The sequence below is a fragment of the Loxodonta africana genome, chromosome 1, assembly GCF_030014295.1.
Source record: "Loxodonta africana isolate mLoxAfr1 chromosome 1, mLoxAfr1.hap2, whole genome shotgun sequence".
NCBI classification, from domain to species: Eukaryota; Metazoa; Chordata; class Mammalia; order Proboscidea; family Elephantidae; genus Loxodonta; species Loxodonta africana.
The window spans coordinates 92413012-92425579 of record NC_087342.1 but is presented as its reverse complement, the minus strand read 5'-3'; the positions used below and the strand labels follow the sequence as shown (position 1 = coordinate 92425579).

The 12568-nt window shown below is 42.8% G+C and overlaps 1 protein-coding gene across 2 annotated transcripts in view; it reads right to left on the bottom strand.

The window, feature by feature from the left end:
* Positions 1 to 12568, bottom strand: part of LOC104847383 (butyrophilin-like protein 1) — an 81842-nt gene that overhangs the window by 68730 nt on the left and 544 nt on the right. For both annotated transcript variants that reach the window (XM_064284163.1, XM_064284155.1), the window contains exon 2: positions 12393 to 12530. In XM_064284163.1, the coding sequence (XP_064140233.1) occupies positions 12393 to 12530 (138 nt within the window). The remainder of the gene's footprint in view (positions 1 to 12392; positions 12531 to 12568) is intronic.

Sequence of the window (12568 nt, the reverse complement as noted above, 5' to 3'; positions counted from 1 at the left end):
TCACTCTCCCCCAATCCTTAACCTCTTTTCCTTTTCACCCCTTCTCCACCTTACACTTCCCCTGTAACCGCCTTCTCTCTCCTTCCTCACTTCCCACCCCTTCACACCCCTTCCTTTTTTCCTCCACTCCCATTAGCCCCCCCATCCCCTGCCCCCTCTTACCTTGCTAGATTTTGAAAGTAAGAAGAAAAGAAAGGCCTGCGATAAACCCAAAATGCATCTTTGAAGACCAAAATCACCCTCAGTGCTCAAACACAACCAAATGATGAGAAGCCCTGGGGAACAGAGGACTGATGAGGAAAGAAGAGATTGGCATCTCTCCTTGCGTTCTCAAGCCAAGGCTTCCGTCCCCAGAGTCACATGAAATAGTCCTTACCATTAAAATTGCTGTGCAGTTATGCATTGCTTTCTTTCATTTGGTTTGGTTCTGCTTTTGCACAAAATTGAACATCCTCATGTGCTTATGCTGCTGCTCCGTTGCTTCGTAGAACTGAAGCCAGAGAGACCCCTCCCAGGTGGCTCCTCAGAAAAAGGACACTCCAGGTAAAAGAGCACCAAGACTCAGTAAAGTCCCCACAATAAGCCCAACAGTAAGTCCACTCCAGTCATTTTTGTGATATTTTCTAGTGTTGGCCTGGCAAAATGCCAAAGCCCAGGTCACAGGAGCAAACACCAGAGGAAGTAGACCAGGGACTCTGCTTTCTGAAGGCATAAGTGTGTACAGGAACATAAGGAACATGAAGGCAGTGTGCCCCTCATTCATTCACAGTGATCCTCTCCAAGGATCACTTTTTTAAAGTATTGAGTGGCAGTGTGTCCAATATTTCCCAAGGTGTGGGATTCACATCTATGGTAGTACATGAGATGATAATTTTAGGTAAAATCAGGATAATCACCTTGATCTCAAGAGGAAGTAATCCACTGGATAAGCCATGTGGTTAATCAGAGGTGTGAAATCAGGAGAAACAGAGGGAGAAAGAAGGAGGAAAGAAGATGGAATCCAGTGGGAATGAAAGATAAGCCAAGGAACCCCCCAGTGCCCTGGAAGAGATGTCTGACCTGAGCCTAACCTGAGAGACATGGATTCTTCTCCATGGAGCTGTGTGGAGGGAGGACACATAGGAGGTCCCAAAAAGGGGAAGCAGAACTATTTTGAGAGGAGGACTCCTGGGACTACACACTGACTCTCCCAAAATCTCCCGTGACCTTCACTTTGGGGGGAACCCCTCTTCCTTTGGCTAAAGAACTCTGCACTCGCTGATATGTACTCCCCACTGGCAACAGAGAGGAGGAGACAGAAAATGTGATGGGCAACAACCCATAGAGACCTCTCCCAGGTTGCATTTTTCATAGAGAGATGATGAATCCATGGGAATGGCAGCCAAAGACTTTTTGATTAAGTGGAAGATGGAGGGTCCTCAGCTATACAGATGAATATGCTAATGAAAATGACACAGGGACCCATGGATAGACCATCAGAGGTCCTCAACTGAAAATAAAAGGATCTAAACTCCAGCCCTACCTGGATGACATTTTTAAAAAAGCCTTTTCCTCTCTACAGTCTTCTCCTCAATTTGGGTGAGGGAGGGCTGGAAGTGAGATACTTGGGTACATTATAACTTCTTATAACATGGTGAATGATATGAAATTTTCTTCAATGTGTTTGTCTTTAAAATTACCTAGTATAGAAACTTTTCCACTTACAGTTAATATAAAGTTTCTTCTACAAAATGTATCTTGCTATTTCAAAAGTAAATAGTATTGTAAAAGGATAATTTTCATAAAGTTAAAAACATGGTTTCCAGACAAATTTAGAATTCGAAGAATTTATTCAACTAATTAAGCAATAAGGGAACTGGTCCAATTGCAAAGCTAATTCAAAGAGCATTTTGGAGAACAGGATTTTATTGTCCACCAGGAAAGGCAGTTTGAAATTAGCTTGCTGACTAAGTGGTTAATGTCACATGGGGCAATAAAACTGTAACCGTTTAGTTAATTTTTCCACTGAACAGAAAACAAGCCCCTTATTAACAGTAATTAGCAAAGTCAAATACAGGTAATTCCCTTAAATCATCATATAATCTTTGTATAAGCCCATTAATGTCCCAGCATGACACTGAAAGGGCATGACACCCAAATTTTTGCCCTGTTTCCATGTTCTAAATAGTTTTTATTTATAATATAAAGAAAAGATTTAATGGATGACAGTTGAGTTGATCCTAAGAGATGCTAAAAGATATAGTAAAAACTGTGAAATACTGCTCAAACAAGGACCTAGATGTCAGCCATTCTGTGTGGTCAGTGAAGTGGGTCCATGGGCTGAGGGGTTAGTTTGCACCATCTTACAAAATGTGAGGGGGTCACAGAACCTGAATCTGAAGAGAGAAGCCAAGAAGCTCTTAAAGAAGTAAAGTGAGCTCTGCTCTAACACGAACATAAATGGTAGATAAAAGCTCAGAAGCTCTATACCATGAAGGGCAGATGTAATGATTGTAGGTTGTAAAAAATTCTACATTATATGCAATTAAATGCCTCTGTCTTAAGCTGGGTTCTCTACAGAAGCAAAACCAGTAAAGCATATGAATAGAGAGAGAGAGATTTACATCAAGGAAATGGCTCATCTGGTTTTAGAGCCCGGAACGTCCCAAGTCCCTGGGTGAAGATAGAGGCATCTCCTGAATCACATAGCCACAGGGACTGGCAAACCCAAGATCAGCAGGTTGGAAAGCAGGGCTCTTGCTCACAGGCTGTGAAGATCAATGAATCCCAAGTCCGGCAGGTAAGCTGCTAGTTCAAGTCCCAAGAACCAGAGGTCAGACAAACAGGAGCCAGCTACAGAATTCAGAGCAAGCAAAAAGCCAGAAAGTCTACTTACATTCAGATGCAGGCCACACACCCAAGGAAACACCCTTTCAACTAATTGGCTACTCACAGCAGGTCCCATCATGAGAGTGCGCACATATAAACAAAACACTAAGAATCATGGCCAGCCAAGTTGACACACAATCTTAACCATCACACCTTCCTCAGCAACAGTAACTCATGACTCAAAAAAGGGTCTTGCAACATTGATCAATATAACTTCGAAGATGAACTGATTGCACCTAGGTAAGTAATAAGTCATTATTTCTGACAAAGCTCTACCAGCCATGACTCATTATCACTCTTTCTGGAATGCATAGGCAGTCAGTCCACATGATAAAAGATCACGCTTACTTTGTATGTATAAAACCATATCACCTTTTGCCATGGATTGAATTATGTCCCCCAAAAATGTGTGCACCAATTTGACTGGGCCATGATTTCCAGTATTGTGTGGTTGTCTTCCATTTTATGATTGTAATTTTATGTTAAAGAGGATTAGGGTGGAATTGTAACAGTCTTTTTTTTTTTTTTTTTTTACCCAGGTCACATTCCTGATCCAAAGTAAAGGGAGTTTCCCTGGGCTGTCGCCTACACCACCTTTTATCTCTCAAGAGATAAAACCGAAAAGGAAACAAGCAGAGACTTGGGGACCTCATACCACCAAGAAAGCAGCACTGAGAACAGAGCCCATCCTTTGGACCTGGGTTCCCTGTGCCTGAGAAGCTCCTTGACCAGAGGAAGATTGATGACAAGGAATATTTCTCCAGAGCCAATAGAGAGAGAAAGCCATTCCCTGGAGTCGACACCCTAAATTTGGACTTGTAACCTACTAGACTGTGAGAGAATAAATTTCTCTTTGTTAAAGCCATCCACTTGTGGTATTTCTCTTATAGCAGCACTAGATGATTAAGACACCTGCATACCTTCTTTTTATCTCCAAAAAAAAAAAAAAAACAAACCCGTTGCCATCGAATCAATGCTGACTCATAGCAACCCTATAGGACAGAGTAGAACTGCCCCATAGAGTTTTTATCTCTAGTGAAGAGGAAGTGTGCCCGAAGCTAATCCAAAATAATGAAAAAGAGTAAAGGTGCAAGCTAAATGGAACAGGGGAGCATATATGGCTGTCAACATATTGACACAGAGAGTACTTAAAACACACATAGGACCCATGAGTATTCCCAAAAAACGAAACCTGAGTAATGTTATCATTGGAAGCTTTATTTGGTTTATAGATCCATGGATGGGCAGCATCTTTCTTGTAATAAGGAAATGTGCTCCCAAAAACAAGGACAGGTTAGAGATTTATATTGATACAGAAAATGGTGGGAGAGAAGGAAACAGAGCAAAACAAAGCATTTGTTTTCCTTTGCTTTAAAGTTTCAGTTGCTCATTAACTTCATTACACTATTCAGTCATATAAAAGGCAAGCTATAAATAAAAAGAAAAGGCAGAGTATACAAAAATAATTAAATTTTAAGCTTATCAATAAAAGAAAACAGAGGGTCTGTTGAATATCCACTTAGAACAGTTGAGCACATACATAAATTAAAACTACATGTCAACAAAAATTTTTGATATAGCAAAAATATCGAAAGAGACAGAAATTCTTATGTGTGAGGCTGCTAGTATAAATTTGTCCAAGCCCAAGTTTCCATCAAATTTTCAAAAAGGTTAAAAAATAATAATAACAGTATACTACCTATGACTTTATTGTTTCAGTGAACCATTAGAAACATTTGCAGTGCCTCACATACAAATTTCCATATAACGGGAGAAGTTCAGTGCCCTCGTCTCAGGTACAGTCTGGTATAGAGGCTTATATCCTTCAGAGTCCAGTCCGAAGACAGAAACCACTCTGTCATTTGAACTGGGAAAAAGTATATTAAAGAATTATTAACTAGTTGTTGTTGTTGTTAGGTGCCATCAAGTCCCTTCCAACTTATAGCGACCCTGCATACAACAGAACAAAACACTGCCCGGTCCTGTGCCATCCTCACAATCGTTGTTGTGCTTGAGCCCCTTGTTGCAGCCATTGTGTCAATCCATCTCGTTGAGGGTCTTTCTCTTTTCCACTGAGCCCCTACTTTACCAAGCATGATGTCCTTCTCCAGGGACTGGTCCCTCCTGATATTATGTCTGAAGTATGTAAGATTAGTAAAAGATGTTTAACCACTAAAAGAGGCAAAACGGAGCTCTAAAGGATACAGAAATAGCAGATACAGGGAGCAGCCACAACCTCTAGGGCTGAATCACAGCATACACAGAAGGAAGAAATTTGGGAGAGGGCCCACCACAATACTCAGTGTCAAAGCTCATTGGAGAGGGTGGGGCTGTGGCCCGCTGGATGGTGAAGAAGTTCACTAACATGTTGCAGACCAGGGCTGAGAGGCAGAAAAACTCCAGCTGGAGGACTGGTGAGATTCCCTGAGAAGCCACCTTCTGGATGCTTAGACTCTCCTGCTGCAGTGCCAACCAAATTCACCAAAGGTTGAGCTCTATGGGGCCTTCTTCATGCCACCGGCAGTCTCATTGTAGGATCGAGAAGAAAAATATCAGATCCAGGAAGAAAAGCCGCTTCCTCTGCTGTCTTGCAGTGTATCTCCAGTACCATAACAAGGTCTAACATTGTGCCATTTGGCAAAGAAGAAATGTTTACAGGGTACAGCTCCAGCATCACAAAGCAGGGAAAAGATGGGTGGATTTGGAACTAAGGGGCAATAAATTGATAATGGACACAGCCTACCACTTCGGCTACTCAGCTTCCATATACACTATTTTACACACATTTGAACCTTTGTGCGACAACAACAAAAAAAATCTATATTTTCACCTATCAAGACAGAGCTATTTTCACAAGCAGATAAGTTCTCACTTCTCCCCCAAGTGAGGAGATACACAGTCCTAGTCATTTTATCCATGACTGCTACATTCATTTCTCCTCAAATTCAGTCACAGTTCCACTGAACATTGTTACCTAAGACTATATGATAAAAATAACCTCCAACTACTTACATATAAAATAATAAAGGAAAAAGGGAAGAAGAAAAAAAATGGTTTATATATTGCCTTAGTTATCTAGTGTTGCTATAATAGAAATACCACAAGTGATGGGTTTAACAGGGAGAAGTTTATTCTTTCAAGTCTAGAAGACTAGAAGTCCAAATTCAGGGCACCAGGCTGCAGGTGAAGGCTTTGTCTCTCTGTCTGCTCTGAAGGAAGGGCCTTATTACAAGTCTTCCCCTGGACTAGGAGCTTCTCAGTACAGGGACCCCTGGTCCAAACGACACACTATGCTCCCAGCTTTGCTTTCTGGTGGTAGGAGGTCCCACTTTCTCTATACTCACTTCTCTCTTTTATATCTCAGAAGAGATCTACTCAGGATAAAATCTGATCTTGTAGATTGAGTCCTGCCTCATTAACATAACTGCCTCTACTGCTGCTTCATTAACATCATAGAGGAAGGATTTACCACAAGGAGGAAAATCACATCAGATGACAAAATGGTGGAAAATCACACAATACTGGGAACCCTGGCCTAGCCAGGTTGACACACATTTTAGGGGGACACAATTCAATCCATAACATATATACAAATAAAAAGGAGCCTTGGTGACACAGTGGATGAGAACTCTACAGCTAACCAAAAGGTCAGCGTTTCCAACCCACCAGCTACTATGCAAAAGAGAAAGATGTCGCAGTCTGCTTCCTTAAAGATTCCAGCCTTGGAAACCCTGTGGGACACTTCTACTCTATCCTATAGGGTCACTATGAGTTGGAATCAACTCTATGGCAATGGGTTTCTATACAAATAAATATACATGAGAACCAAAGAAAAAAGAAACAAAGCTATGGTAGGCCTTGTTTCTGTAACTGGTCACAAAGCCAGAGTTGGTATCTACGACTTCTTTCTTCTACTTCTATTCCGTGCTTCCCCCACTATCAGCCAGAACCACAGCTGGTCAAGGTTCTTTACCTGGTAGAATGACCACACCCTCATTCTTGGAGGGTCTCAGTACTCAAAAGTCCTGGCCCTTTTTGGTTGCTGTGGTTTTCCATTTACCTCTAGCATTGGGCTTGGAAGTACAAAGAAAAACACATCGATAACTGAAACAATGCTCACGTCAAGGCTTTCTGCAGTTCACCCTGCTCCTAACAACTCTCTTGCACATTCACATCTTAATTCTGGTAGCAGTTCTCTTCTTTATACCCAATATTGACCCAAAAGAAGTACTCGGTCTGTTCTCCCTAATTCCCTGAATTAATACAACAGGGTTTTTCAGAGGTAGCAGAAATTTACTCTGGCTTGGAAAAACTAGTATTTCAGCCATCCCAGAATAGGGACTATACAAAAGTGAAATATTAGACTTCTCTCATCTTAAAAGTCCACCAGCCACCCACTTTCATGGACATTTTGGAATGGCCAACTTTTCTGGTCAGATAGTCCAGACTCCAGAAATATAGCAAAGAACCCACCTCAAAATATGGGCCTCTCAGCACAAAATCAAGTTGGATAAAGTAAGCTCTACTTCATTTTACAGAATGATTCAGCCTCTCCTGCATCATATCCAAACAGCGCAAAACATTCACAAAGTATTTTCATTACCAAAAGTAAAACAACCTCTCATAGTAAAATTCTGCCCATCCCCAAACAACTCAAAGAAAATTCAACTTTTTTCTTCTCGCTACAGGCGAGCACAAGACATGAACTGGCGATTCCCAGAGCAACACACTCCTCAGGAGTCTGCAGCCAGAGCAAGAAGACAGGGCTCTGGGGGCCACCCAGCACTCACCTCAGAGAGTCTCCAGCTCCTGGAAGAGCTACAGTGATGGAACAGGGACAGCGCTGGGCCCTACGAGGGCACAGCATTGGGGTCGTTGGGCAGTAATGGAGATTCAGCCACTGGGGGAGCACACTCAGCACCAGAGACCGAGCTCAACCCCTCCCCAGGTGAGGTTGAAGACGAGGGCCAAAGGGTCAGAGACATGTTTCCTAACATTAACGTGAAGTATGGAAAGAGAGTCCCAGTAAAGGAAATTGACGAGTAAGAGAAAATGTGGGATCCATCAGTCAGGTTATAGAAGGAGACATACCCATTATCATAGTCCAAAAAAACAGCTACTCTGTGGGGAAACTGCTGGACATTTATCAGAAGCCTAGTAGAAGTACATACATAAAATTCTTCTAGGCACCATTTCACAACCCAGAACCCATTTTCTGGGGACACTGAGATGTCATCTGACCTATTCGCATCTTCCCTACAGACCCCCAAAGCCCATATGCCTCTCCCTTCATTCCCCACCTCCACCTCCCAGTAACATCGCCCAGATGTGATGCCTTCACGACCCCGCACGCCGCAGGTGTTGTTCCCATACACACACCCGTCCTTAAGAGTCAGACTCGTCTTTTCCTGAGAGATGGCCAGGTTGGGACAGGCAGAACGTGGATCCAGAGTGACAGACCCTGTAGAGAGAGTTATGGAATCATGCAAGGCCTCCCCATCCCCATAACAAGGGCACACAACCACCTTTCCTCAGAGCCACTTAGTGGAATGGGGAGAGGGCTGAGCACCGTGAACCAAGAGCTAGTGACTCAATCCCACAGCCTTCCAGGCAGTAGAAAGAACCAGAGTGATTTGGGGATTAAATCCATCTGAGTGCCCTTGAGGATCAGCCTGGAGTCCAAGGACTCAGGGATATCTATTTGGCATCCCACATCAACCACACCCTCCACCTACCCACCACCATTAATGTGCCTGTATCTGTATCACCATAGAGAACTGAAGTGAGGACAGAAGCCATGGGGCAGGCAAGAAGAGCTCCCAGAAAGAACATCCAAGTTACTCACAGGCCTTGAATTGCTTCTTCTGCCAAGCTGCAAGAGAACCACACATTTCACATCAGGGAATTACAGACTGTACACATCAAGATCAGCACCGTTTTTTATAAAACATAGGGACATATAGTGAAAAATGTTTAGAAACATTAAGCTGATGTATCTATTTCTCTCTTTCACACGCGCACACACACACAGAGTCATCATGGTTCAGACTTCCCTGAAGGCTAAAACATGAAGATTAACACCCAGGGAGCAAAAGGCTGAAATCCAACGTGAACAAGAAGTTGCTGCCCAACTTTGACCTTTAAGTTATGCTTTTCCAGGTTCACAGCCAGACGACATCGAGAAAGCTAGGCTTTACTGAAAAGATTGGAAGAGATCAAAATTTCCAAGACCTCCTATACTTATCAAGAACTGATTGGCCTGAACTTATAGTTTGCCTCTAAGCAATGGATAAAAAAAAAAAAAAAAACTACATCTGGTTGAGCTGATTTTAGTATACCACCATAAGCCATGAATATAGAACTTGGGATATAGCATCAGAGAAATCTCATCCACTGAGGAGGTAATAAAGAGATTTCTAGAAAGATGAAGAGAGAAGTTCAAAGAAGGAAACATGCACATACAGTGAGAAGGTCAAATGCTAGGGGATTTTCTTCCCAATTTATCCCAGAGGCAGGAGCAAAAATTCCTACAGATTTTGGAAAACAAAATATATTGGATCTAGTCATCTGCTTCCCCCAAGGAGACTCCAGAAAGATTGCAAACTTCCGGGAGAAACCCTACTGTGGCAAGCAGAGTAACAGTCCCCCAAAATGTCCATCTATTTATCTGAGAACCTATGAATATGTTACATTACGCGACATAAGGGACTTTGCAGATGTGATTAAGATTAAGGGCTATGAGGTAGGGAGACTATCCTGAATTACTTGCATAAGTCATTCTAATCACACGCATCCTTAAAAGTAGAGAGCGTTGACTTATACAGTCAGAAAAAGAGAAATGATATGGAAGCAGGGTTAAGAGATGCTATGTCGCTAGCTTTGAAAATGGAGGAGGAAGAACACAGCCCAAAAACACAGGTGGCCTCTAGAAACTAGAAAAGGCAAGGGCCTACAGAAAGGGATGCAGCCCTGCTGGCCCCTTGATTTGGTCCAATGACACCCACATCAGACTTCTGAATTACAGAACTATAAGATAATAAATTTATGTCGCTTTTAGGCACTAAGTTTGTGGTAATTTGTTACAGCAGCAAATAGAAAACTAATATACACACATCCAACTTGGAAGAAGGCACTAGCTGGGAAGATATCTGGGGAGAGAATGAGGTTACCCATGACCTGCACATGGAAAGCCATGGACCCAGAAAATCTTGCATGCTGTGTGTCATAGATTGAACTGTGTACCCAAAAAATGTGTGTATCAATTTGGCAGGGCCATGATTCCCAGTATTGTGTGATTCTCCGCCATTTTGTCTTCCCATTATTGTGTGATTGCCCACAATTTTGTCATCTGATGTGACTTTTCTATGTGTTGTAAATTCTGCCTCTATGATATTAATGATGGGGGAAGGGCAGCAGTTGTGGTGATGAGGAGGACTCAATCTATGAGATCCGATTATCTCTTGAGCCAGTTTCTTTTGGGATATAAAAGAAAGAAGTGAGCAAAGAGACAGGGGGACCTCATAGCACTAAGAAAGCAGTGCTGGGAGCAAAGCACATCCTTTGGACCCAGGGTTCCTGCATGAAGAAGCTCCTAGTCCAGGGCAAGACTGATAAGAATGACCTTTCTTCAGACCAACAGAGAGAAAAAGCCTTCCTCTGGAGCTGACGCCCTGAATTTGGACTTTTGGCCTACTTCACTTTGAAGAAATAAATTTCTCTTTGTTAAAGCCATCAACTTGTGGTATTTCTGTTATAGCACCACTAAATAACTAAGACACTATTTGATAAGAGGAAGGGACAGAGAGGTGTTCAGAGATCCAGTGGAACAGGGAAGGACTGGATAAGGAGGATGGTATATCAATTGTTCAACCTGAGAGAAGTGAGTGGGACCATGAACTCCACTGTGCAGAGGGGGAGTTGACCAACAATACCACCTAAAGGAAAGATGGGACCTGGCCCTCCTTACCAACACAAGAGTCTTCAGGACCAGATCAAACCAGCCTCCCCAGTTGAAAGACCTAAAATAATGAACAGGAGAGCACAGGGACTTTTCTTCCCCCCCTTCTCCAAGGCCCCATAATCTCCTCCAAACCTCTATTTCTCCTTCGAAAGAAGAAACGCAGATTGTACAAAGCCTCCTACAAAAATCTCAAGACTCTGAGATGTCTTCAATGGCATCGTTTTTGCCTCCAATGGGCGGGGAGGGGGAATCAGGGATAAAAATTGATTTATAGAAATCAGCAAACTATATTTTTCTTCCATAAATGGGAGCAAAATTGTGAACACTTATATGTATTCATTTAGAGAAATTGGCATTCCCTCTTTGTTGATTTGCTTTCTGGAGACAAGATCACACACAATGGTTGGGCTCACCCACATGACCCCTTTGAAAAAAGTGAGCTTTTGTTGAACTTGTTTTCACCAAGCTATTAGTTTACATCCAACTCTAATTTTCCATTCCATAACTGCTGAAGACTACCAAGGAAGAAAGAAAAGAAAAAAAGGAAGACGAAGAGGAAAGTGGAGAAAGGAGGAGGTGGAGGAGGAGGAACTGGCATTTAATTTTAAGATCCAACAATGTGTCAAGTACTGTGCTTTGCACTTTAACACACTCTTCATGTGATTTACACAGCAAATCTTTCCATTCCAATTTTACAAATAAGATGAGATCAGACATTTGTTCAGCTCACACTAATAACCTATCAATATGAAAATGTGGATTCTAATGTAATGGCAATGCTTGACCTTACAAAACAAAAGTGTATACAAGGTGTACACTATACCAAAATAAGTAAGACATAAATTCAGCATAGAAGGAATTAATGGTAAAAGAAGACTATCTGATTGTTATGGACTAAAGTGTGTCCCCCAAAACTATGTGCTGTAAATTCTAACTCCTGTACCTGAGGTTATAATCTCATTTTGGGAAGGGGTTTTCTTTATGTTATGAGGCCATATCAGTGTAGGGTGTGTGTTAAACCAGTCAACTTTGAGATATAAAAAGAGCAGATTATGGCAGAGGGGCAAGCAGAGACGGGGAAGAGAGATGCCAAGCTACATAGACATCTTCAAGGAACCAGGAAACAGAAGCTGAAGAGACAAGGACCTTCTCCATCTGGTCTGAAAGGCAACATACAGGAAATGAGGTGACCTAAAGACCACATGTCTTCCCCAACAGGACACTGAGAGTTCAGGCGGGAGAGAGGAACTTACCCAGCTCTGCCAGCATACGATCTGAAAGAGAGAAAATACATGTTAACTCCAATCTCTAAGAAAAGCAAAGACTGCGTGCCTAGAGAACCCACAAAAAAGACCCCCTCCATATGCTGTAAAAAGTACTCCCTCCAGACTCACCCAAGCACAGATGGCCCCAGCTGCCCTCTCTGGCTCTCCTGAGCCTCCTGCTCTGGTCAGAGGCCCTGGGTCTTCCTAGAGGCTGCAGTCATGGGCTCTACTCCTGCTGTCAGCTTTCCCTCTCAGCTCCAGATCTGTCCTCACCCAAACCGCCCCCTCCTCTGTCTTACCTCTGGCCTTCAGTGCCTTCACCTTTGTTGCATATTCTTTCTTGAGAAAATAGCCAGCCCCAAAGATGAGGAGCACCAGGACCACCAGGCTCACAGCAAAAGCTGGCTTCCAGGGAGAGGCCTGGGGGAAGAAGGACTCTGCAGCCCAGACAGAGATCGCGTCAGGGCGCACCCAG